Raw genomic sequence first — 26,154 nt, 5'->3', positions numbered from 1 at the left:
GTCAAATTACCCACTGCGCAAGCTTGCTGTCACGAGGAGGACCTGGGTTTGGTCAACGGGAGACCACTTGTTGCCCAAGCTTCCTCCTACTCAAATCATCTTATAATTTGTTTTGTACTAAAAATATTGAGTTTCTAACATGAGTCACATTTTACCGTTCTACCCTACAATTCCCTCCCTCATCTTCTTGTTTGCCTTAGTATTTTTAATCTTTTAGTTTTCTTCAATCTTCATCTTCATCTTCACTCTCTTCTTTCTGTCATCTTTAATTTGATTCCCTCCATCCTCCATCTCAATCTCCCCTAAATTTATTTCTTTGGTTTGATTTTGTAGGCGTTCAACGGTCGAGCCATGCACCATCCATACTTGGTAAAGCTCACTTGAAATATTGTTTTTTTTGCTGTACAGGGAAGCATATCATATTACCTATAAAGTGTGCAATAAATTCCATTAATAAATTGGAGGTAAATCAGAGTTGCAAATTATCAAATTCCGGAAACAAACAAATCTAACAAAGGCATGCATATGGCTACTAAATAGGGTATATATACATATATTCTTTTCATAAGACCAGAAGTCAAATTGACATAGAATAATAATAAAGGAAAAATAAAAAGTTTGATGTGAAAAAGCTATGGTGCCTCACCCAGCATTGCCCCGAGGAATCCTGGATTGGTGGAGACAAGGCACAGAAATTCCCCATTTTACTGCAAGACGAATGACCAAGAATGCTCTGCTATTAGCTTTCCATCCAACACGTCAAACAGTGAAAAAGGAAGTGTCAACTCAAGGGCGGGAGCAGCTCAAACTTTATCATCGTGCTCTCCCGACTCTGCACGCAGTCCATGCTTCTGAGATTTGTCACTGGGCAACGAGAAAGTGCGCCTCTCTTTACCCCCTGGTTTTGACGATGCGCTTCCGTACCACATCATACCTAAAACCGCTAAGATCATTCCAAAGATTACGTGTGAATTGAGGCCTTCCCTGCCGAACAAGAAGAATCCCAAGATCAAGACAAGGATTGTCTTCATGTGCCCGATTACTTGAAAGGACACTGCCGTGAATCTTCCTATACAGATGAACTGGCTAAGATTGGTTCCTACAGCAATGGTGCACGAGAGGATGATGAACAACTGCCACATACAACACATAGGAGGAGTAAACAACATGAATCAAGTATTTGGCAACGAATCTATAAAATAAAATAAAATAAAATATTACCATATAATGCAGGCCAACCAAAATCAAAACATAAGAGAGAACAATAAACACAAGGATCTAGAAGAAGAAAATAATAAATAAATCCATCATGTGCTTACCACGACCGTTGCATTGTAATCAAATCTGTCCACCCTTTTGTTCGTCAACCAGTAATCAACAAAAGGCCCTAATATCAACAGTGATGCTGCCTGAGCAGGAGCAGTATGCCCGAGGAGGTTGAACGATCCTAGCGAATATTTCTTTTGAAGAAAATGCACATACTGCAGAAGTCAAATCAATAAAAAAAAGATTAAAACTTTAATGAAATAGTTACTCGTTATTCTCGAGACACAAGCTAGAGATGAATAGAAGGTCGCACCATTGCCTTGACATAGTCTGAAATGTTTAGGAAAATATCACTAAAGGTGTGTAACTCATAACAGCATTTAGAGACAACTGGAGAATTATTATCCTCTGAAACTGGTTCCTCAACTTTTATTTGTGGATGACACATCCCTCCCTCTAATCAAGAGAGAATATGTAATTTGATGTAAACAAAAAAGTATGACAAACTAATTTTCCATTCCTAATGAGTAAAACAAACATCAGAATGACTTATTCTCTCCTAGGAAAAAGAATTGTCGTCTAAAATGGTTTCACGTAAAACTTCTTATGATCAAACAAACACATCTATTAGACAATAAGCGCACAGTATGTGCCATATAATGGTCACACACAATGGATCTCAAACATACTAAACCGATAAAGTTGCTTCAAGGAAATATCACAGAAACCATTATCCTAACTAATTGCTGTGTCGGACTAGTGACATGCAAGTGAGTTTTTTTAGATCCAACGCAACATGTATAGGCAACAATCTTACATATAAAACTCAAGTTCAACAAACATCATCGACTCAAATGTACAATAAGCAAATTTAAAAATCAGGTAGTCTATAGAAAGCTATGTGAGTAAACACATAAAAGAGATAGCATTAGAAGTTCTACTTATTGATCATGTCCAAAGAATGACAAGATTCAGATGTGTATCTGCTTACTCACATATTGTTGTAAAGAAGTGCTCCACACTGCTATAATAGCAGCCATCAGCCCTTTAGCATTCACGCTCACATCAGTAACTGTACAGATAGCAACACCTACGAGAACCACCACTATGCTGAGCTTTGTGGCCCTTGAGTAATGAATTTTATCAAACACAACTTCGAGAAGACATGATACTGGAATCATGCACAGCTTAGCAATCTGTCAACAAATTACAAAAGCAAGTCTCATGAAATTATTTGCTGTATTCAAGGTGATAAAACTCATAGTCTTTGACCAGAACAAACCTGATAAAATCCAACGGAGTTCCACATCAAACTAACGTTCATCCCAACAATCGATAAGTTTGCAAAAAGCACAAACTTTATAAGGTTAGACACAGGTAAATGAGAGGGCTGAATGTATCCCAGCCACTTAAAAAGTAAAGTCATGATTGTGGTCATGGCAAAATGCAGACCCGTTAATGTTGTAGCTGCAGTATAAAACAGAATCTGTCACATAAGTACCAGCTAACAAGAAAAAAGACAATTTATGGAAATCAAAATTAATATCAATTAGAAACAATTAACAGCCTAGGGAGCTTGAAACTCTGAAAATTTTCCTTGCATTTGTGCTAAGGATCTGATTTGCAAAGTCGAGTACAAAGAACAAATCAAAACTTAGATTCGTATGCATTAAATAGAATTGGTTTACTGAAACATTTTTAATTACCTGATGAAGTATCTTGGATCCACAAAGCAACAATAAATTATAAGAATTATGATGGCCAAACTCATCATAATTTTCAATCTATAATGGTTAAAGGTCCTGGTATCATTGATCAAAATAATAAAAAACTGAAATGTATATGTATTGGTCTCAGCTGTGTGTTTTGGTATTAGTATTTGGTCAGACGAATAAATAATGGAGGCTACCTACCTTTAAAACGGGTATTTAGAACCTTGGTTGTTGGTGTAATTTATAAAAGTTTACATGCTCATCATCTGAGACATAGTGGAATGCGGGCATAGTCTTTGATCACCTAGATGTGGGGTCAACATACCATAACACTTAATATTTTATTCTTATTTAAAAGCGAAAATAGAAGTGAGGTCCTTTTGTCGATGTTACCTGACATCAATTGTATTTGATTGCTAACATGCTCGATCAGATTTGGCTGTTATTGGTTTCCTGGCCAACATCTACAAAGTGAATGGCAACTAGATCTGAGGGGGGGGAGGTTCAACTTTGAGCCCTTTTTGAAAAAAGAAAAGAAAATCTTGTATTAACCCTCTTTTTAATGGCTTGAGTTGTTCCTGCATCTAACCCCCTTTTTTTGTCTTCTACCCCTCTTTTTCACTCCATGTTCTATCATTTACCACTGAAGCCGCTTGCTCTTTCTTTGGATATCATATTGGGTAAAGGATGTTGCTTTGTGGTGAAAGTCATTGCAGAGACCTAGTCTTACTACCCTAGACGATGAGATCTAACATCTTTATTGTGGAAAAAGTCATTGGTCAAAAGTTTTAGACTTAGGAACTTAACATTTATTTGCTCCTGTCGCTTTACAACTGAATGTTTTAACCTTGTTTTGAGACTATTACAGTAGACATAATCCATACATACATACATACATACATACATACATACATACATACATACATACATACATATATATATATTACAATTTGCTTGTAGAAATATCTGATTATTATTGTTATCATATATTTTAATTTCATTGTGGATGTCCTTTTATGCTAAAATCTTAGGCATTCCCAAGTCTGTTGACTATTTAAGTTGCTATTTGAAATTTCTCTAATTTAGATTGATTTAAATCCCTGCATTCTAGTAGTATTTGTCATGGTTTGCCTTACTAAGTCATACCGGCATACCAATCAGCCGTCGATACGATACATACTTAATCATACCAACGTATCAACACATGATATAGTGGGACATACTAACAAATCAGTATGTACCGCCATATTGGACGGTATACCGTGATACGACGAACCTTAGTATTTGCATAGTAGGATTATGGTTGTCCATGCTGTGTCATAATAAGTTTGATAGTATTTTCGGGTTATATTTTGTAGGATATTGTCATTTTGCCTTTCAACCAGGGCAGAACTTGTACCCTTGACTTAAAACTAGTAATCACCTTGTCTATTATATGGTTTCCCAGCTCACCATGTCGGGTCAAAGTTTTAGACTTATGCATCAAACAAAGTGGTTTATATATTAACAAGAAATTCTGATCCTAAATAAGTAGCACATGTCTAAATGACTCTAAACTAATTAACCAGGCCTGAAACCTATCAATCTCTATTATCAGTTTTGGTGTTTAAACGAGTCCTTGCTAGAATGAAATAAATAGGATGGGTTAGTGGATCAAAATCACACCAGTTCATAAGCCTCTGTCTAATTATTCTGTGAATTGGACTGTTCCAATAATCATTCAAAAACAAATGACAGGTTCAATAACATTCTTTTTCAAACATCAGCAACCTATGTAGTTAGAATTTACTTTAATTTTTGCCCCTTCTCCAACATCCCCAGCCCCTCTCTAATTATTTTATGAACTAGTCTAAACAATTCCAATAATCATTCAAACACCAATGACAGGTTCGGTAACATTTTTTGTGTTTTGCCAACAACAGCAGCTTATGTAGATATAACATTTACTTTAAATTTTTAAGTATTTTTTTGGTTTTTTCCTAATTTTTCCAATTTACCAGAAGAACCCAGGACACCAGACACCAAGATTACATGGTCTTTACTTTGAAGCTTGCATGTAACATGCCATGTCAAACTATACTATAAAGTTAATTTTGAAAGCTAGATTAGTGTCACCAGGAGCCTAGTCTTGGAGCTGAGGTGTGAGGCACAAAGGTAAGCCATATAACTCAACATTTCTATAAGTAATTTTAATATTAAATAATATAAAATGGTTGTGATTGGCATACTAATATATCCTGAAAATGACTTATTATCTCAAAAAACAGATCAGTGAACCCATTGTAAAATGCAGTAGAAAAAGTTGAACAAAAGAAAGAAAGAAAGCAACAGACACAAGAAACAACAGTAATAGAAGAAAGTAAAGAAAAATCAAGTAAATGAATAAACAATCAAGAAACACTTAGGAATGAAAACTGTTATGTCAAAATCTGACTGTTAAAATTTTTTTCTTAATGAAGGACAAACTTGTCATGTTTTCATATTTTCCTCTTATATTGATGAGTGGATATTATATTACATTTATAAATAAATATACCTCAATATCTTGGAACCTTTTAGAGCCTTTTGGAACCTTACGAGAGGCATCTATAGCATGCTTTATTGAACATATAAGCTACAGATGAGCCTTAGGTGATGTTTTGTTAACATTGTCTAATATTTTAAACAAAATTAATTAAATATTCACATACTTTTAGTCTTGAGTAGGAATTTCAAATCTAAAAATTTGAACTATCTGACTTATCTATACACTAAAAAAAATATAAATTGCATTTATATAAATCCAAACTAATAATCTTCTAATTTTCAAGTTTAGCAATAACAAGATTTTCAAAAACAAGATATATAAAATCTGGCATAATTTTCCAACAAGGAAACTCAACTAAATATGAAAATAAGTCATCCTTCTTTTTATTGATCGCTGTCTTGGAAGCTGCAGAACTGCCATTAAATATGGTGGCCCAAGTATTATACAAAAATCATAAAAAGAAGAGTCTTATGGGCTTACCAAAACTGAAGCGATGCATAGCCATTAAGGCCTTATTGACCATGATAATTCCAACAGATGTCACAACATTGAACATCCAAGCGGTTACATCTAATGCTGCTTTCCTATCGGCCTTACTTGTAGGTGCCATATTTTCTGCTTGTGTGAACTTCTTATCGCACTCAGTCTCTAAATCTCCAGATTACAGTTTGCATTGCTACACGAATGCTTCTACATCAGAAACCATAAATTCAAACAATATAAGTTACTATTCATAAACTATATCAACATTTCAAAAGGTAGTGCAGGCATTATACATGTTAATGTATAAGAAAGAAAATTTGTGACAGTGAATTCAGTAAATAGCATCATCCAACCAAGGTAGCATAATGTTTGTCAAAAGCTTGAATCACTAAAATTTCCATTTATAGATTCGATTCATTAACTGTATTGACTTTTTTATTCCCCACAAGTCATGATTTCTTGAATATGCATGATCATTGTCGCTGACCAGATGCAGCAGACTACAGAAATTAGATTTTGCGTATAGATGAAATAGTTTCACTTTGGTAATGGAAATTAACATCGTAAAACACTATTCAACAGGATGGATTTTAGTCTACATTCCTCAACGGCAATTTAGTCTTCATCTTCCAATTATACAGAAACTTAAAGTCAAAACTCAAGCAAGCCTTTAAAACCTTTTCAAAACTCTTAGGGCTAGGGTTCTCAATTTCACTGTGTACTGCCCAGTACGGATGGTGCGTACCAGTCAAAAAGGATACCGATACGCGGACCGCCCTTTACCAGTCGGTACTAATGTTTTGACCCCCATATCGAGCAATACAGGACCTATACCAATTAGTAACGATCAAAATCTGATCGTTACTGAGGCATACCGATCGATTCACCTTAGATTTCATCCATTACCGAGGTGTACCGATCGATATGCCCCGATATTTTTGGACCGTTACCTCTAGGTATTTTTGAAAGTTTTTCAACTCTTTTTGGGTGTACTGTCGGCACACCCCAACATACCATCGGTACACCTCGGTACATATCATACCGAGCAAGGCTCGGTAAACCAGTACGAACCGAAATTGAGAACCTTGCGTAGGGCATTATCATCATTAAGGTCAATAATCTGAAGCATTGTCAGAAGGAAATGCAACCAAAACAACATGAATTGACTCTTATGAACACACTCATAACATGAAAAATATAAGATCAAATACCGGGATCATGACATTCCAACTACCAAAGATTCGTCAGGCTACATGATCTGGGTAGTTCGAGTAGAAAGACCTTAGAATCATATCTTGATCCCCTTCCCCTCTCTTTCTCCTCCACCTATACTCGCCCTGGGTACCTTGAGATCCTCGATTAACGCCGATGGGAGACAGTACGGAAAATGAACAGGATCTAGACATGGTACAGATGCAACGAATGGAATAACAGATCAAGCTGATGATGATTTCATGGTAGGATTGATATAACAAAAAGATCGGAGAACAAAATAAATCCAACTGACGTGATCCGGCCAAGAAAGATCTAACCCTAGATCGGGTAAATCGTGGCTCCGCGCCTCACGCACCGATGCATTCTAGTCGGAAATAAAAAAAGATCTAAACGTGGTAAAGATGGGACAGATTCAGTAACAGATCAAAATGAAGGCGATCACATGCTGCGGCTCGATAGAGAAAACAGGACAGGCAATACAGTAGATCCAGCTCACCAGGTCCGGCCAACAAAGATCAAACCCTAGATCGGAAAAATACTGGATCCGCGCCTCCAACACCGACGCATTCGACTGGAAAATGCGGAGGATATAAAGATGGCCACCAATTCAATAGATTAAAAGACGGATCAAACTAACGATGATCACACGCTCGGAAACGACAGGACAAACAGATCGTAGAACACGGTAGATCCAACTCACCGGATCCGACCAAGACAGAACAAAACCTAGCTCAGGCAAATCGTAGATGCGCGCCTCCAGTAGCGACGTATTCGATCCGAGGCCGATGGATCGAGAGCAGGAGCAAGTGAACCGACCGTTCCGATCTAAATCTCGATCTGAATCTGGATCGCGTGAGGGAAGCGGACGTGAAACAAGGAAGGAGGGAAGAAGTCGCCCTCTGTTCGTTCGCTCCTCCTCTCCGTTTCTCGTTCTTTCCTTTTCCCTCTTCACTTGGCGGAGTAGGGGGGGGGGCGGAGGGGGGGAAGAGAGAGAGAGAGGGAGAAAGAAAAGGGACGTGACGTCTCGCGAGTGGCTATATACCACCCCATTAATAATTTGTTGGCAGCAGGATGGGGGAGGGGAGCCGACCACTGGCGATGGTCCGCGATGATCCTGACCGTACATCATCTCGATTTCAGGATCGAGGGTCAGGATCGCGTGGAAGCAGAGGTGGGGCCCATATAAACTAATCACAGAGAAAGAAAAAGGACAAAATTAATGAGGAAGCCGTTTTAAGAGGTTATCGGATCGGGTTTGAATCGGGTGCCCGAAAACAATGAGCCTGTGGATCCAAAATAAACTTCCATACTTGAAATTTATACAGAGTCTTCATACATTATTCTTTCAGTTCTTTGTTTGGAGAAATCAGCAGAGGCATATCACAATGGTGTTCATCAACATCATCTATGCTCCATGGCACCATCCGAAGGTTGCAGAGTCAAGAGTTGAGACTGCCAAGCACCATCTGAAGGTTGCAGAGTGAAGTTGAGACCACCAACCAGCCCCAACACCTCACCTTGCAGGATATCCAACCACCTATCGGTTTCGAACCGGAGAAGAACACCGAGCGTCTTTGCGGCCAGCGGCCACCCTCTACACATTGCAGCAATCTTCCTGCCGATCTCCACCAGGTTTGGATGCTCATTTGGATCTTCACCGTCAAATGCAAACCTACGGAAAAGAGACCAGCAGTTAGCTTCAGATAAGCTGCTCAGGTGATGAGGAAGTACGAGTTCTTGGATGCTGTTAGAAACTAGCTCATTGCGACTGGTGACAACAATCTTGCTCGTTTCTGCACCAAGTAATGGCGACCACAAGCAGTCCCAGAGGCTGTCGTCCTCCTTGACATCATCTAAAACAAGCAAGAATTTTGTTCCCTTCAACACTCTTTCTAGTGTTCTTTCGAGCGTTACCAAATCCTTGTCTTGGCAAGCCTTTCCTGTGACTGACTGTATGATTGCTTGCAGCAGTCTCACAGCATCGATGTCTCCAGAGACACACACCCATCCCCTAGCTGTGAAATGTGCACATATCTTTGGATCACTGTAAGCAAGCTGAGCAAGTGTAGTCTTCCCAATACCTGCCACGCCAACAATGGAAATGATAGAAACATTGCCTCTCTTGCTGTCATCTGAAAACAATAGCTCGATCACCTTGTTTTTGTCATGATCCCTGCCAAAAATGCATGATTCATCTATTTGGAAGCCAGAAGGTGATGATCTTTGTTGCTGAAACTGCATCCCTACATCACTCTCTGTTAAATGGATAGCAGCCCAGTCAGCTGACATCTCATGGAATCTCTTCCTGATCTCCTGTACTTTGCAGTTGATCGCATCTGGAGCTGGTTCTTTCTTCTCTAGCTTCGCTCTCTTTCTGCAAGTTACCAACTGAGGTTGTTGCTCTTCGCTGGATCTCTGGTGCTCGATATGATCTATAAGATGAACCAAGTTGTTGAGCTCCATCAGCCAGAGCTTCACAGATGCATCTCCAATAACCCCCCTTGAATCCATGACATAATTTCGGGTCCTCACCACTGAATCCTTCAACTCCACCAATTCATCCGTGCCACATGGATCACATGAAGATGAAGACGAACTTGTGATGTATGATGCTAACTTGTCTAGTCCTGATATGATGGAAGAAAGACGAAACATTGCCATTGATCTTCTGCTGTTTCCGCTGAGATATGTGGATCCTTCGCCTGCTTCAAAGTCTCTGCTAGTCTTGAAGAGCTGAACCTTCTGGTACTGATCGTCAATGATCCGACAAGTTGGTTCCAGAAAAGCATCCCAAATGTGTAGTAGCAGACAACTGGCACACATATTTCAAGATTCTTAGCAAAAGATGCACCAATAATGCAAGACAACTTTGGCAGACAAAGACATTGACTTTGTGCTAAAGCACATGGCATCCATAGTCAACAATAGAAGTGCACCTTTTTTACATATCTATCATTGCAAATCCTCTAAATTCAATGGTCAGTTCTAACCCAGTTATAATTTGATTGATTGAACTGAAAAGATAATAAAATGTGAAAATTTCAATATCTCAAGCACTCTTACCACTATAATGTGTTAAAAAGGATATTAATGTCAATTAGAGCTTCAACTTGATTTAACTAATTTGACTGGTTTGAAATAAAAGGATATAAAATGTTAAATTTTCAATATACAAACACTCTTACCACTATAATGTGTTCTAAAAGATGTTAATGTCAATTAGAGCTTCAACTTGATTTAACTGCGATGGCATATATGCAAATCTGAGCTGCACTACGGCAGCATATATGCAAATCTGATCTGCACTACGGCGACATATATGCAAATCTGAGCTGCACCTTTGCCTAAACAAATAGAATATATTCTTCTGCAGGTTATGCTGACAACTGAAACCATATATTCAATCGAAGGAACCAGCCAACCTAACAAATACTTGCAATCAACTAGCGTGTTAGACTATGTCAACTCATTCATGAATGATACAAATGTATTCAGCTAGAGCTTTGGCCAAGTCTATGAGACTAACCTATTTCTTCATTTGATTTCTCATCTCTGCTTGCTGTTCCAAAATCTCCTTGGTGCTGCTTGACTTGAAAAGAAGGGGAGAGATTGCAATGGCGGGTGCAATTTTATCCTCCATCATCAAATGGATGATCGGCAACATACCTGCATCACTTGGCTCGGCACTCTCATCCCAGCAAGGCAGTGTTCACGAGGATCTGTCCAAGATGGAGGGAACACTGTCAAGGATTCAAGCAGTTCTCAGCGATGCAGAGGAGAGGGAGATAAGAGATGAAGCAGTGAAACTCTGGCTGAAAGAGCTAAAAGACTTGGCTTACCTTGCTGAGGATGTTTTAGCTGAGTATGGGTATGAGTTTCTGCGAATCAAAGCTGAGGGTGGAGATCTACCACGACCTGCAACCAGGAAAAGAAAGTTGGAGGCAAGAAAATTGGTTGCTACTACTGTTCTTCCAACCCAAATTGCAATTCCAGGTGGCATACAAAGTAGGATCAAGGATATTAGCATAAGATTTGATGAGCTCGCAGAAGAACGGAAAGCCCTGAGTCTTAAAGATAACATTGGAGTGAGCAGATCTAGTGTACCAGTTCAGCCTCCGCAAAGCACCCCATATGTAGATGAATCTTGTGTTTATGGAAGAGAAGAAGATAAGAAAAAAATTGTAGAAATGCTGGTATCAGAGAAAGGCAGTGCAGACAAATTATCCGTCATACCCATCATCGGCATGGCCGGGATTGGAAAGACCACCCTGGCTCGACTCGTTTACAAAGATCCAACAGTACGCCAATGCTTCAACACAAGAGTATGGGTCAGTGTCTCAGTAGATTTTGATGTGATCAAAATATACAAAGCTATCATAGAAAGCATTACTCAGGAAAAATGTGACCTCACAGAACTAAGCTCACTACAATCTGTTCTCAAGGAAGAATTGGTGGGAAAGAGACTACTGCTTGTTCTGGATGATGTTTGGACTGAAGACATAAACCTTTGGGATAGCTTAAGAGTGGCTTTCATCAGTGGAGGACGGTGCAAATTCCTTGTCACCACTCGTAACGAGTCAGTGGCAAGGATTATGCAAACAGTGCTTCCATATCAGCTTGCTGGCCTGACTGAAGATCAAGCTTGGTCGTTGTTCAAGCAGTATGCACTTGAGAACCGAGACCCTGACAGCAGCCGCAACCTGGAAGAAATTGGCATGAAGATAGTTCAAAAGTGCAAAGGCTTGCCATTGGCTATAAAGAACCTTGGAGGGCTTCTTTACTATGAAGAAGACAAAGATAAGTGGGAAGACATCTTGCAAAGTGATTTATGGGAACTAGACGAGGAAGATGATGGTATTCTGCCTGCACTGAGAGTAAGCTACCATCGCATGCCTACACATCTAAAACCATGCTTCATGTACTGCACCTTGTTTCCAAAAAATTATTTGTTCGAGAAGGATGAATTGATCAAATTGTGGATGGCTCAAGGCCTTATCCCATTCGTGGAAACAAGACGAGCTGAAGACATAGGAAAGAAGTATTTTGATGACTTACACAGACGGTCATTCTTTCAATTGTCTCCAATTGATGAGGAATTACCTTTGATTCGTTCATCCCTCCAGTTGTCACTGACAGGTAGCGAAAACCTGCAGAAGAAAACATCCTTTATCATCTCACAACATGAGGACCAGCAATTGTTTCTGATGCATGACCTCATCTGCGATCTAGCACGATCAATTGCAGGCGAAGAATGCAGTGTTAATAAGGATGAGAAGGTGAGCTACATCACCAATGAAGCCAGCCATCTATCTCTGATTCCATATGAAGCCAAAGCTGACATCCAATTTGAACCTCTGAAGGAGGAGAACAGAAGGATTAGATCACTGCTCTACGTAAATACAAAGGTAAAAACTTTGAACGGAGGAGGTATCGGTGATGTCTGCCAGAATGTGAGGTTGTGTAGTGATCTGTTCCGGATGTTACCATGTTTGCGGGTGATTGATCTGAGCTATACCAGAATCAAGCAGCTTCCAAGTTCCATCGGTCAGCTGAAACTGCTATGCTATCTTGGTCTCCGGGGAAGTACAATAAAAGGGTTACCTAACTCTTTAGGTAGTCTATATTACCTGCAGACACTGGATTTGAAGTACTGCAGGAGCCTCCAAGAACTACCCAATGGGATTGTCAAGCTCATTAATCTGCGGCATTTGGAGCTTCCAACAAAGGACTTTGCAGCTTGTGTTAGTCTACCATCAGGGATCGGAACTCTTACTAGACTTGAGACCCTTTCAGCATTTAATGTCAACAGGCACTGTAGAATTGATGAATTGAAGCAGCTGAGAAATATTAGAGGACATCTTGGCATAGCAGGGCTTCAGAATGTTGCCAGTGGAAAGGAAGCCAGCATAGCAGATTTGAAGGCCAAAGAGCATTTACGAACATTGGCATTAATATGGAATTCTGAGAAAAGCACCCAAGCAAGTAGTTCTCAGGGTCCTGGTGAGCAACATAGTGATGGATCTACCCTCAACACAGGCAGCATCACAGAGACCTCCAGCTTTCTGGCAGATGGTATTCTTCAAAACCTCCAACCATACAGAAACCTCAGGCACCTCATCCTGCGAGGTTATTGTGGCATGAGATTCCCAAGCTGGTTAGGAGATCCTTCATTCTCTAGACTGAACTCCATTGCACTTACAAAATGCCATAGTTGCAAGCTCCTCCCACCACTTGGTCAGTTACCATGCCTCCAAAATCTCTTGATAGGTAACATGGATGGGATCCAACATGTTGGCTGTGAGTTCTGCGGCCACAGCAGTACGAGTTCCTCTATAGCATTTCGAGCACTGGACACACTAGACTTAGAATGTTTGAACCAGTGGGGGGAGTGGACTGGTGTCGAGGATGGTGACTTTCCTTGCCTCCGAAGACTAGTCATTAAACATTGCTCGAAGCTAAATGGGCTACCCCTCCTCCCAACTTCACTGGAAATATTAGAGATGGAGAATGTTGAAGCAATAACTGCACTCCCCAAACTCTCTTCAGTCAAAAGTCTGGATTTGCAAGGGAAATGGAATGAGAATCTCTGGGCATCCACCTTAGAACTCCAATCTCTTCATTCCTTAGAAATTTCATGGTCTGAGGACTTAAGCATCCTTCACCTTCATGGAAGCCTCAATGCTCTAAACAATTTGGAAATAAGTGATTGCATGAATCTTAATTTAATTGTCGAGCTGCACAAAATCACTTCTCTTGAGCACTTGAGATTGCATGCCTTGCCTAAATTCCAGTTCTCACCAGATGATCGTCTGCCACCCACCCTTCTGTCCCTCGACATTACAAGCTGCCCAAACTTGACATCCCTTCCTCTGTACCAGCCTCTGTCTGCTCTACGGGAGCTTTCAATCACAACTTGTGAACAGCTTTCAACATTGATGTGTCTACAGAACCTCAATTCCCTTGAGAGCTTGACATTAGATATGTGTCCTGAGCTCTTCCTAAATTCTGATGATGTGCTGCCATTCACTCTTCAGTACTTGGAAATTTCATCCTGTAACAAACTGAGTGCTCTACCTAGGCTGCATGAGAATCTATCAGCACTGAAGGAACTACATATTGAAGATTGTGAGGAGCTTACAACTGCTGTGGGTCTTTGCAACCTCACCTCCCTTGAGCTGATGGTGATAGCATTCTGCCCTAAATTTCATTTCTTACCTGATGAACAGCTGCCAAACTCCACCCTCGATATTGAAATTGAAGATTGTCCAAGGTTAACAGAGTGGTGTCAAAGACATGGTATCAAACAAAAGGTAGCACTTTTAATCTCAACTACCAACGTATTTTGCATGAATATAGTTCCTTTTAGCAGTGACAAAACTAATAGTTTCTAGTATTTCTAAAGCTCTACTATAAGTTAGCAATGCCTTCGACTGGTAATGCATCAATGCCATGTTCAGCAAAGACAAATCATAAGCAGTCCATAACACAATAACTTAAAATACTTGCTTTTACTTGCGTATAACTGTTGTTTTCCGTTTGCCTGCAGAATAATGATTGGGAAGATGTGGACTTTGATGATAAGTGGGAGAGACATTCCAAAAGTCAAGAGTATGAAAGTGAGGAGAACTGAATGGAGTACAAAGACATTGATAAGGGTGACTAATCAACATTTTGGAATGCACTAGTTGTGCATGTGATGGAATGCAACAGTAACTAGTATGTCAATTTGCTGAAAAGACTTCTAAAAGCATGAACACAGTGACACTGGAGTGACTGGACCAAACAAGCATGATATTCATTTGATGATCTAGGTCTAGGTCCTAACCATTTGAAGCAAGGAATTTTACATCCATTGTCAACGTGGGGGGGGGGGGGGGGAGGTGGTGGGTGTGGATGTGGGGAGGTGGGTGCAGGGGAGGGGAGGGGGTTGGGTTTTGCACCTAATGCATGAGGCTCCAGTGTTTGAGAAGGATCAGATGTACGCAGTTTTTTCCTGCACCTGAAATGGTTGTTAATTCAAGACCATGCCGTAAATTGCAATAAAGCAACAAAACTGTGACATGATCAAGTAAATGATGAGACCTCCAAAGAAGGTATTAAGAGACTGTTATATGAAAGGTCTCTGGAGGAATATGATAGTCATAATAATTCATGTCTTAATGTCTTATATAAGTAACAGAATAGAAAACCTTTTTGTCATGAGTCCGATTAAATAAACATTTGTCAGAGCAATCCCATCAACCACCTCAAATTCCAAAACATTTGCAACACCATGTCTATCTAAATACATGACAAAGTATTGTGTACATATTTTCCTTGTTGATGGTCAGTTCTTAACTTGGAGTCAGTTTTATCTCTTTTTATGATTATCATATTTACTATTCTAAACTAGATTAGACCAATGAGATAAATACAAGAGATTGCAAATTGGAAAGCAAACACTGGTCAAGCTTTATTAGCCTGCAACATTATGTATGACTCCCCTAAGTACTACTGATGCAACAAATGACACTTAAAATTCACTCAAATTATAGACTTTATTTGGTGGTTCAGATTGCACCAGAAAGAGGCACCAAAACAATAATGTCCCAAATAGTTTTTTCTTTTTAGTTAGTCAGATTCAGGTTTGGTTCACTTAATTAGATGAATTAGATTAGTTTGCTTGAGTTGTAATGGATTTAGCACCTTTTTGAAATAGTAAATGGGTCAATTTCTTGATTTTTGGGATCCTATTATTCTCTGCTATGGAAGATAATTTTGGTGCCTTTAATTATTTGTTCAACATAACGAATTAGGCATTAACATATCAAATTTTGGTGCCTTTAATTATTTGTTCAACGTAACCAATTAGGCATTAACATATCACCTTGAGTTCTTTATTGTGTTGTAAGCTAAGACTTCTAGTTATATAAAAGGTGGTCAAATAATGGGAAAACAGCCACATACTGTTGCTAAAAAGTCTGAAAAGCATAAAGTGAGAATGCTCGTTCCAAGATACAAGTAGAAGGTTAGCATGAGATATTTTGCAAGAACAAAATGGCTTGTTCTCTAATTTTCCATCTCTTTATCTCCTTGTTATTCTAGTTTCTTCTTCTTTATTCCCTTCTACTCTTTTGTCTGTTTTTACACACATTTTAACCATCTTAACAGCTGATAAAATAGATGATTTATCATCAAACAGAGAAACACATGACTGTTAGTCTCTATTTTGTTATGATCAAAGATTTCAATGGCTACTCACTCTGATGTGTCTATCTATCATGCAGCATTTTCAACCGGCACAAATAAGGTGATACTGCAACATATGGTGCTAATACTGTGTATTTCTTCCGAAATCAGGAATGCTGCTGAAAACAGGAACCAAAATGTGTGAAGCAGACAAAGAGAGGAGTATTAGAAGCTGCGATTGGTGTTGGACAACCCTACCAACCGATTGAATAACAAGAAAAGATTGATCCTTCTCCAGGGCCAGAAGAACCTGCCAGTACAAAAGCATACAAGTGAATGTAAATCCAAGTTAATGAACCGCAGGAAAGGAACGATTTTGAAGTACGAAAACATGGAAGAAACGGAATCTAGAAATGGGAAACCAAGAAACAAAAAAGGAAAGAAAGAAAACCTAGATGACCATGAGAGGTGGGAACTGGATCGGCCATACAAAGGAAAAGCCCCAGAGATGAACTAATGCTGCCAATGGATGAAGACCACCACGAAGAAGGGATCGGAGACTCTCAAACCATAACGAGGTCGATAAAAATCGGATTTTGACGTAATGGACATATTAAAAGATCGGACTTTCGAAAAGAATTCCGCAGATTCGAGGATTCGAAAAGCTTTCGATTCCTCGAGAATGAAGACGGCAGCCTGCCGCGTATCACTGTTTCTTCCGCGGCATGCTCGACCGTCAGTATCAAATCCAACGGGCGATGATGGCATAAGGTAACCGAGCAATTTAACTCACCAATTTTTGAGTGTATATATATATATATATATATATATATATATATATATATAGAAAAAGCACAAAACACCTTTAGGGAAGGGTAAAAAACATTATTCTATAAAGAGATTAAATATTAAGATTCTATATAGGATTTAAAAGATAATTTTACAGTGTTAAATATTAAGAAAAAAAAGATTTTATCAAAAAAAAAAAGGGATTAAATATTTATGATCGAAATATAAAAAAATAATTAATTATATAAGATAATATATAATTAGTCTTGTGCTTCGTATGATCACCACCAAGACATCAAAGTAATACTTGGTGCTTTTCTATGTGTTTTCGTTGGCAGACGTGCGATGCCTGCTTTATTAGAGCCACGCACATAAAGTGATGCAGCTGAAAAGGAAGTCACGCATTCTCTCTGCTCCCCCATTACTGGCTCGATCCATCTGCTGCTGCTTTGTTCCTTCATTAGATGGAAGGAGAACTCTCGTCACAGGAAGAAGAAGAAGAAGAAGAAGAAGAAGAAATCAAATGTCCAAACTTGACGGCTTTGTTCGATGTTTAGTGTTCATTAGATGACGCAGAAGATTTGGAACATACGGAAGAAGCAACTCGAGAGCAGACGACGCAGGAGAGATTAATGGCGGCGATAACTTTTGATTGGTTGCCAAAAATCGGCGAGTTGGAAGATTTTGACTTAGAATATGGCGGGGAGCGGCTCCAGCGGGAAGAGATCGCCGATCTCGTGAAAGTAGTCGTCCTCGTGCCACGTGGCTGAGCCGAAGCCCGAATCCCATGCCGTGGTGGACGGGTCCGCCGCCGCGGAGAATCCCACCCGTGCCGTCGTCGCCTCGGGAATCCTCGGCTCCCACGTCTCGAAACACGACGAGTCGTTGAATAACGGCATGTCCTCGAACGGTGAGAACTCCTCCACCGTCATCTCCGGTAGGAAGACCGCCGGGTTGAAGACATCAGCTCCTTTCTTAGTCTCCTCCGTTGCTGGGCCTTGTACGGCGGAGTACGAGGAGAAGCCCCGGAGGACGGAGGTCGGGGAGGTCCGGCTTTGGGAGTCGTCTCCGGAGTCGTAGCCGGCGGAGACTGTGGTGGGGTCGGACGCCTCCTCCGCCACCTGGGGCGGAGCGGGGGTGGTGGAGGAGGAGGAGGAAGAGGAGAAGTTGGTGGTGGCGCCGGGGCCGCGGAGCTGGAGAGCGGCGCAGTCGTAGACCATGGCGGCCTCCTCGGCGGTGTCGAAGGTGCCGAGCCACACGCGGACGCCGCGCCACGGGTCGCGGATCTCCGCCGCGTACTTCCCCCACGGCCGCCGCCGGACGCCGCGGAACTTGGTGCTTCCGGTCTGCGATGCCACCTTGCCACCTCCAGCCGGCGCCTTCTTCCGCGCCCTCCTCAGCTTGTCAACGACGGCGGGGCAGGGATCGAGCCCAATCTCCCTCACCAGCCGCCCGACGCGGCGCCCGGAGACCCCGCATTCCTCGTCATCGCCGGATGAGTCGGTCGCCTCAGGGTCGGTCCAGAAGATGCGCAAGGTTCGAGCTTTCTTCATGGTCGGGTTCGGCCGACGGGCGTCTCCACCAGAGGCGACGTAGAGGAGGAAGCTTGAAGACGTCCTCACCAAGCCTCTGCTCCTTTCCACCGCGCAGGATAAACCCAACCCAGCAGCAGCGCAAGATGAGATCTTTTGAGGACACAGAGCAGAAAACAAGGGGGGGTTAAAGGAGGGATTCCACTGAGATTTTTCAGGGGAATAAAGAGCCAAGGATAAAGGAGAAGCACGCAACCACAACAGTGATCAAAGATAAACCCAGGCGAGTACGGCCGACTGGTAGATAGAAGAGTAGAGAATCTTCGAGTAACAGATGGGAAGAGGCAGGAAGAGGAGGACGAAAAGAGAAAAGGTGCGAACTTTCGAGGAAAGCAGGAAGGGGCGAAGAAGAGGAGTACGCAGCGGTTGTATCCTTCGCCGTAGTACCACAAGAAGCAACAGCAGAGGAAAAGGAAGGAAGGAAGGAGGAGGAGAGTTGCAGTCAGCACAGAGTTCGTTGTTTTATAATCCTCTGCTACTGATATCCCCAGGAGAACAGAAACATACAACGAGATGAGGCGGTTTTGAGGGACGGAGAGAGGAGAGGTCGATGAGAGCTCGGTGCGATGCTGTCTGTGGGGGAGAAGATTGTTTGTTGACAGTGTCTTCCAGCAGTCCAACTCGAAACGCACGCTCCTTCATATACAAAATTGGCCTGTGCGCAACAAAAGCGCTGCCACTCTGCATTAAACAACAGCTCAAGCCTCGAACTCTGAGCCGTAGCGTGTTCGAAACATGATGATGTGGCGATCTACGACTCGCCAGAAAAGTCGGACCGAAATCTGTTTATTGCGGGACCCTTCTCTTAGGACCAATGGGAAGGTGGAGCGGAGCGGTCACGTGATGGAGCCGACCGGGGCCTGCGACGCTCGCTCACCGCCGGAGCTAAAGAATTGTGGTCAAATCGTTGGGGTTGGCCGCAGTGACCGTGCCATGTAATTATTTTGTGTGACGACTCGAGTAACACCATCGCTGTACGCATATTTAAGATAAAAAAGGGTCGACAAAAGAGACCGGCATACCTGAGAAGAGGCGTGGAATCGGCGTGGATTGAGCTCGGTCCATCGCACTGGGTTCATCCTCCGGAATGAACCTGAGAAGCCAAGAACACGTTGGTGACGGATAAACAAATGAAAGTAGGGGTTTGAAGTACGGCAAGGAAATAAATTAGATTCAAAGAGAGAAGAAGGTGCATATGTTCGGCTAAACTAGATAAAACAAAGCACTGGGTTTCATGGGGCGAACAAGCAGAGGTCCTTTAAAGCTACGGCAGCTACAGTGCGGCGGGGAGGTAACGACAAGACATGAGTGGCGCCCCGCTCGCCTTGGTTTCCGCTGAGGAGAGCTCAAAGCCGGGGGCGGTGACAAGTCGAGGTAACGACTCCACCGTTGTGTGTCTGCTCTCTCGATGAACAAAAATAAAAGGAAGAAGACGACTCCAGTGTTGTGGTCTTGACCTTTGGTAGACACCGACTGTTGGGATTGTTGCCTGCAATCTGAAAAGGAGAAGAAAAAGAAAGTGTTAGTGGTGTATGAAACCTTTGAAGTATTACTGGATCGAGCCACAGAACAGGATGACTCGACTGGGGGGAGGAATGGAACACCAGACCACGGTATAATCTTGGAGGTCGAGTGAGTCGGCTTCAGCATTAATCTCACGTTCTCGGTAATAACCACCGATACAATAGACAAGCAAGAAAGACCACAGCAAGTCGATCTCACCCAACAAGCTTTGTATATGTTCCTACGGCACTATTCACAATTATAACATGGTGAGTGAAAATTCGATAAACATACGGGATACGAGTGTTGCTAAGATTCGAATATAAATTACGAAGAACAATCAAGACAACAATGTTCTCGGACGAGATTGTTGAGGCTTTCCTTGCTGGTCTTTTAGTTGTCTAAACGAGACAGATGTAGCTTACTTCGATCATACAAATTATCAAGTCTTACAAACGGATAGGTAACACAGCCACGAACAAGTGAAAAGCCTCCGACGCTCTTCCTCCAGCCATAGTTTTTAGCCCATAGCATACCTCTGAGTCCAGCTCCTTGCCGTAGTCTCATATTTCGTCCTATCTGTCTTGTACATATGGGCGATCTCTGGGACCAACGGATCGTCAGGGTTTGGATCAGTTAAGAGGGAGCAGATTGACAGCAGCACCTGTAAGGGCACAAGAAAAAAAGGTTTCCGTAATCCCATTCACTCGAGACAAAAGACGATAGGTACAAACATGAGAATACCGGAGAAGCTCTATAATTTTTTGGCATAAAGAAGTCAAAAAATTTCATGAGGATATGGTATCTACTCGATGCAGCAGTCACCTAATCAACAAAGAGGCACTCAGGCATTAGTAAGAATAGCTGGAAGCAGAGTGCTGACCAATCTGGGATATTCCTTTCTATATGATAAATAATTTCAACCGACCAAAATATGTTTATTAGTTTCGGATCAAGCATGCCCTTTTGACAAGAATGATCAGGGCAAGACATGGCTCGTGAGTATAGCAAAGATAACCATCAAATAGAACTGTTCAAGTTATCTGACCCTAGTATCACAATTCTAGTCAGTATAGAGGCATATTACATAAACAAAGAGGACTCAACTGCTATGATCAATACAAGGAAAAGAAGAGTAACCTTGGAAATAGTTAATGCGGGACTCCATTGCTCCTTTAAGATGTCCAAGCAAATGCTTCCATTGCTATTAATGTTTGGATGAAAAACCTTTGTCCTGAAAGCAACCTGCAGAAGTCACACACTTCATAAATTGGCAAATCATAGAATCTGACATCTAATGCTTATCAATTTATGAAGTAGGCAATTGGATTTGGAGTATTGATGTTCAAGTGAAACACATATTCTGCATATATAGAAGTGAGAAGAAGACTCCACAAAAGATAAACTGATCCACCATGTCTTTTATTCTTCATGAAAGAAGAATCACGATTTATCCAACAAAAATTAGAAAGGAAAATAAGCATCAAAAGTTATAGCAGTGGTTTACTTCTTTTGACCTTGTTCTTCATTTCTTTTCTTCAGACTAAAAATCAGACTTCTAAAATAATTTACATTGACATAATTGGATGAAGTTGAACCTATTTCTACCTCCAAAGTTTAAACCAAATATTTTGAACAATCAGCGTATCTTACACTACCTATAAGCTTAAAACTATCTTTCTCATTGGGAAAAATGAGCAAACAGGTTACCTAGTTCTTAACGTTCCATTAAACCCAAATGCCACAACTTCCATCATTTTCAGTAAGACCTTAATTAAAAAATCAGGTAAGTAATTTTCAGAAATTTACAGCGCACAAACATTATGACTTAGGAGGAAAAATCTTCATACACAAATTTACAGCACATGAGCATTACAATCTGAGGAAAGCAAGAGGAAATAACTCTTCACAATAGGTAATATCTCCGAAATGAAGCTACTCAAGATGGTCCTACTTGCAGATTGACCCAGCAGAAGCCCTGAATGATGGTTGTTGCTCAAATGGTAGAAGGGGAAGTCAAATTTTGCATGTAATAATAAGCTGTGACAACTTCTTTTATGATTTTTCTTCATCTTCCATTTTCATGACTTCGAAAGATACCATAAACAGCTTTCTGAGTATTTGTCTCTACTGGTTATTTCAGTGCTTTACTAGTGTTCTGGATCTTTGCACGAGACTAGTCACTCTCAATTGAAATAAACCATATTTGACATGAGCCTAGTGCAGAAGCTAATAAGAAGAGTAAACTACTGCTCCAATAACCGAATAGTGCAAATGTAGTTAAAATACTTAAGTCTAAGTTATTAGCAATTCACTTCAGGCATATATTTTACTATTTTAGTCAAACCTTCTTAAGCATCACATATGGACGATTGATATTTGATAACAATTATCTTTATCCATTCAAATCCTCGATGTTCTTACCATAAAATCATCATCTTATAGGCTTTGATGGCATGCATAAAAAACAACCAATGTCAAGACAAGCCAGTCCTTATGGTCCTATGGATAGGCCTACAGTTTCTTAGTATCATTTGATCCTTAGTATCATTTTTCATGAGCAAATTAATAGCAGGACCACGGCCTGCAAATGTTTGATAATTTCCACTTAGTGTTGTTGCCTTTAGGAATAAAAGACACAGAGTTACCAACTTTTCATCCATACAGGTCATAATTGAGCTTCCAGCAAATAAGCTTGAAGGTAAAGGTTTGATGTCATTGACCCAGCAATTAAACTATGGCGCCCAAGATTGCCGTTGTTGCTATTAAGACAATACGTGGGGATAGCACGTCTATTGCCAGCCGACATTAATCTTGCAGTTAAGCCTACACCCCAAAGTGCCTAAACACTATTACATAAACATAAGTGGGTGACTCAGTTTGTAAACTTATGCTCCAATATGACGTACAGAAGTGCCTTTACATCTCATGATTAAAAACTTAGTCTATTAAACAAGCCAAACTATTTAAACAAACAATCAGATGATTTTCAATGTTTATATTAAAAAAATATATTTCTTTCAATCAGAAATGCAATTGCTACAATGTTGTCTCTAACTTAAAGCTGATATCTGGGTAGCATCCAATAATATGACTAATTAAAATTATGAAAGTATGACTATATATGTTATCTCCTAAATGAAACATAGGTTACAAGACAAAATTAACAGCCAGAATGTGACTTATATAATTCAGCAGAGTTCAAGCTTTAGGTTTGGCTCAGCTTATGACCAATGTAAGTTTGGATTGAGCCATATGGTAGCATCCAAACAGAAGTTTGAGCATGATCTAGCTTCTCAAAGCTTGGATCAACAACTTATCATAATCAACTACACAACGCATGAGCTCAATTATGGTTTTGTTTCAACATCGTATTTGCATATATGCCCATGCTTACAACTTCCTTTCATGATTTAACATACAGCTAATAGTCTGTAAATTATTTATCTCTGCCAAAAGTTAGATCCAAATGCCCCTTGCATGACATTCAAGTTAAACTAATAAGGAATCTGTAAGAATTTTAAGAAAAAAATTAGAAATATGATTGTCCTCTGCTTGTAACATGAAAAGCTTGATACTTCGGAATGGAGAGTTGAACAAGGAACATGTGCACAGGGCACAGGTGCAAGAGTTTATACATAAGAATAAAATTATGCTAAGGGATACACATGGAAAAATCAACATACAAATAAGAATCAGCAGGACACAATTATGAAGAAAGTGGAGAACTTCTAGTTTTTCAGAAAAAGACTTGTCATTTAATTTTCCCACATTCTCACAATAGTAAAACTAAATATCACACATGGTCCCTCCATGTTCTTTCTCACCTCTTAACTAATTCTACAATCAGATATATTCCAAATATAATTTTAGTGAAGTAAAGGACAAAACAAAAATTCATTGTATCTAAAACAAAGAATGAAATACAACTGCAATGTTTCTTGTTTTCTTTGTTTTTTGTGAATACCTTAGGTGGCTTAAATGGATAATCTGGAGGGAAGTGGATGGTGACAAGAAAAACTCCCCCTGCATATGGACTGTCTGGTGGACCCATTATAGTTGCTTGCCAATGGAACATATCTTCACCCACCGGGCCTGTAGGATAAGTTATTCAAACTAACAACATGAGACAGGACTTTAAATTTCGTACACAAATTAATCCAGGTTTAGAACAAACATACGATGCTGACGCTTGATAAATTCACATAAAATCAACCAATTTTACGAAGTGCTAACAAGTGATGCCTACATTTCACTGCATTGTTTTTACTGCACGGGAAACAAACAAAAAGGTATGCCTTCAACTTTCAAGCCATATGTGTACTAGTAAATGTCTTGTTGCTTAAAGCAACCAATATTATGATACCTTAACAACTGCCGTTCCTTCTAGGATGTTAATGACAGAATTTTACTCATAATAAGTTTGAATTTTTTCCATGAAAATAACCTAATTTAGCAACCAGCAAATATGATAAAAAAAATAAATAGAATATGCAATCATATGCAACTCCACCAGGAAAAAGCATCAGTGATGAAAGATCTCCATCATAAGCCTTCATTTATATCAACGTCATTCATATGATCACAAGAAGCAAATCAGATGATCCTTAAGCACTGAGCAATCGTCCACCCTAATCATTTTCCCCATCATTGACGCATGACATTAATCATAGTCTTAACGTTTCCAGGCATACTAATCCTAGAGAGTCCTGATCGAGCAGGCTAGTATTCATCCACATGATCAACAGCAACGTGAAAAGAAACGGGGGAGCCTAAGACAATTTGACCAAGTCCGGACGCAATAATGGAATTCCAGCTAGCCATAATTGATCGCCCATAAAAACGCGCAATCGGGTTCAGATCTAAGCCCTAGATAAACTGATCTCACAAAAAAGCAGCAAACAAGAGCATGAATCAACAGAGGGAACCGAATAGGGATTGCAAGGACCTGCGCTGCAAGAGGTCGGGGGATCCTTCTGCAGATCCTTCAGCTCCTTGATGATCCGCCTCGACGCCATGAACGATGACCTAATCAATCGGACACCCAAATAGATCAAGAACAGAAAGGTACACGATCGGTCGACGTACAAGGATAACGGATTCCTTACCTGCGTTCTACGCCTACTCTTCCTCTTTCGTTCCCTCCCCCCTTTCTCTCTCTGGTGCGTGCGCGATCGGACGAAGAAACGGGGAAGAAGAGGAAAGCGAACGCCGCTGCGAGATTTGCACGCGACCGCTGCGTTTAAATGGCCACCGTTGTTTTATGTGGCCCAGTACTCGTCACGTGTCCTTAACACGTGCAAAACACGTGCTTCCCCGTTGTAAACGAGTCGAGCTTTTTGATGCGAGTCTCCCGCAATTGCAACGACGCCTTCGTGTCTCCCTTTATCGCTCGAACCGCACGGAGTCCGGAGGCGAGCAGGAGATGGAGGTCGTGTATCCGCTCACCAGATTCAGATTAGAAGGTCGTCGTCCCCATGGCGGACAGATCTTTGCCCTTCTCCTTCCTTTGAAAGAAAGAGAGGAACCTTCGGCGAGCATCGTTTCAGTTTTGTATGTTGAGGAGTGCACCAAACAAGAACATGGCTTATATTAAGAGGGAACACTCGCAAGATAATCTAATTTTGCTACTCTGTGATGCAACATACCTTTCATGGAGAGCTGATGAGTAGTGGCATGAACAAATGTTCCATGATCTGGTCTTTCCAACTCGATCCTTATCATTCTCTCTTCACTGATTTGTCACCTAAGAGGAGGAACTTGGAAGCTGAAGCTAGAAAATAACAGTGTTTAATACTTGTCCTTGTTAGTTTTGCTACTACGATCACTAATATCAAAGTATAAGTAAAACATCCATTATCATCCCATCAATACTTTAGGTATAAAAAATTAATAATAA

The 26,154-nt window shown here is 40.6% G+C and overlaps 6 protein-coding genes and 1 long non-coding RNA gene across 12 annotated transcripts; 2 read left to right on the top strand and 5 right to left on the bottom strand.

Moving 5' to 3' along the window:
* Positions 1 to 509: 509 nt before the first annotated feature.
* Positions 510 to 8,177, bottom strand: LOC135640051 (UDP-rhamnose/UDP-galactose transporter 6-like). 5 transcript variants are annotated; one of them, XM_065154160.1, is made up of 7 exons: positions 7,904 to 8,177; positions 7,700 to 7,774; positions 5,986 to 6,195; positions 2,549 to 2,733; positions 2,262 to 2,462; positions 1,320 to 1,481; positions 510 to 1,133 (listed from the first exon to the last, which is right to left on the bottom strand). In XM_065154160.1, the coding sequence occupies exons 3-7, from the start codon at positions 6,113 to 6,115 to the stop codon at positions 804 to 806; spliced, it is 1,008 nt and encodes a 335-aa protein (XP_065010232.1). In that variant the 5' UTR covers positions 6,116 to 6,195; positions 7,700 to 7,774; positions 7,904 to 8,177; the 3' UTR covers positions 510 to 803. The 5 variants fall into 5 exon arrangements, with proteins under 5 accessions (XP_065010232.1, XP_065010233.1, XP_065010230.1 ...); XM_065154161.1 differs by having other exon boundaries at positions 5,986 to 6,192; XM_065154158.1 differs by lacking the exon at positions 7,700 to 7,774.
* A 304-nt stretch (positions 8,178 to 8,481) lies between these two features.
* On the bottom strand, positions 8,482 to 10,868 carry LOC135641656 (putative disease resistance protein RGA3). The gene is made up of 2 exons (XM_065157218.1): positions 10,730 to 10,868; positions 8,482 to 10,015 (listed from the first exon to the last, which is right to left on the bottom strand). The coding sequence occupies exon 2, from the start codon at positions 9,862 to 9,864 to the stop codon at positions 8,605 to 8,607; it is 1,260 nt and encodes a 419-aa protein (XP_065013290.1). The 5' UTR covers positions 9,865 to 10,015; positions 10,730 to 10,868; the 3' UTR covers positions 8,482 to 8,604.
* LOC135641465 (putative disease resistance RPP13-like protein 1) lies at positions 10,818 to 13,474 on the top strand. The gene is made up of 2 exons (XM_065156827.1): positions 10,818 to 13,357; positions 13,471 to 13,474. Exons 1-2 carry the CDS (start codon positions 10,818 to 10,820, stop codon positions 13,472 to 13,474), a joined length of 2,544 nt encoding a protein of 847 aa, XP_065012899.1.
* LOC135641657 (uncharacterized) lies at positions 13,065 to 15,236 on the top strand. The gene is made up of 3 exons (XM_065157219.1): positions 13,065 to 13,357; positions 13,471 to 14,513; positions 14,750 to 15,236. Exons 2-3 carry the CDS (start codon positions 13,476 to 13,478, stop codon positions 14,831 to 14,833), a joined length of 1,122 nt encoding a protein of 373 aa, XP_065013291.1. The 5' UTR covers positions 13,065 to 13,357; positions 13,471 to 13,475; the 3' UTR covers positions 14,834 to 15,236.
* Positions 15,237 to 15,393: 157 nt separating this feature from the next.
* Positions 15,394 to 17,130, bottom strand: LOC135641658 (uncharacterized). The gene is made up of 2 exons (XR_010497764.1): positions 16,823 to 17,130; positions 15,394 to 16,681 (listed from the first exon to the last, which is right to left on the bottom strand). It is a non-coding gene; the product is annotated as an uncharacterized LOC135641658 (long non-coding RNA).
* A 554-nt stretch (positions 17,131 to 17,684) lies between these two features.
* Positions 17,685 to 20,497, bottom strand: LOC135641330 (ethylene-responsive transcription factor CRF2-like). Its single transcript, XM_065156685.1, has 2 exons — positions 20,362 to 20,497; positions 17,685 to 20,248 (listed from the first exon to the last, which is right to left on the bottom strand). Exon 2 carries the CDS (start codon positions 18,711 to 18,713, stop codon positions 17,850 to 17,852), a length of 864 nt encoding a protein of 287 aa, XP_065012757.1. The 5' UTR covers positions 18,714 to 20,248; positions 20,362 to 20,497; the 3' UTR covers positions 17,685 to 17,849.
* A 62-nt stretch (positions 20,498 to 20,559) lies between these two features.
* Positions 20,560 to 25,522, bottom strand: LOC135641331 (ubiquitin-conjugating enzyme E2-17 kDa-like). 2 transcript variants are annotated; one of them, XM_065156686.1, is made up of 6 exons: positions 25,364 to 25,522; positions 25,204 to 25,283; positions 24,223 to 24,350; positions 21,396 to 21,500; positions 21,000 to 21,080; positions 20,560 to 20,919 (listed from the first exon to the last, which is right to left on the bottom strand). In XM_065156686.1, the coding sequence occupies exons 2-6, from the start codon at positions 25,271 to 25,273 to the stop codon at positions 20,776 to 20,778; spliced, it is 528 nt and encodes a 175-aa protein (XP_065012758.1). In that variant the 5' UTR covers positions 25,274 to 25,283; positions 25,364 to 25,522; the 3' UTR covers positions 20,560 to 20,775. The 2 variants fall into 2 exon arrangements, with proteins under 2 accessions (XP_065012758.1, XP_065012759.1); XM_065156687.1 differs by lacking the exon at positions 21,000 to 21,080.
* Positions 25,523 to 26,154: the final 632 nt, after the last annotated feature.

This window comes from Musa acuminata, chromosome BXJ3-6, assembly GCF_036884655.1.
Source record: "Musa acuminata AAA Group cultivar baxijiao chromosome BXJ3-6, Cavendish_Baxijiao_AAA, whole genome shotgun sequence".
NCBI lineage: Eukaryota > Viridiplantae > Streptophyta > Magnoliopsida > Zingiberales > Musaceae > Musa > Musa acuminata.
Note: the sequence above shows the minus strand (reverse complement) of the source record. Positions and strands in the feature narration are given on the sequence as shown.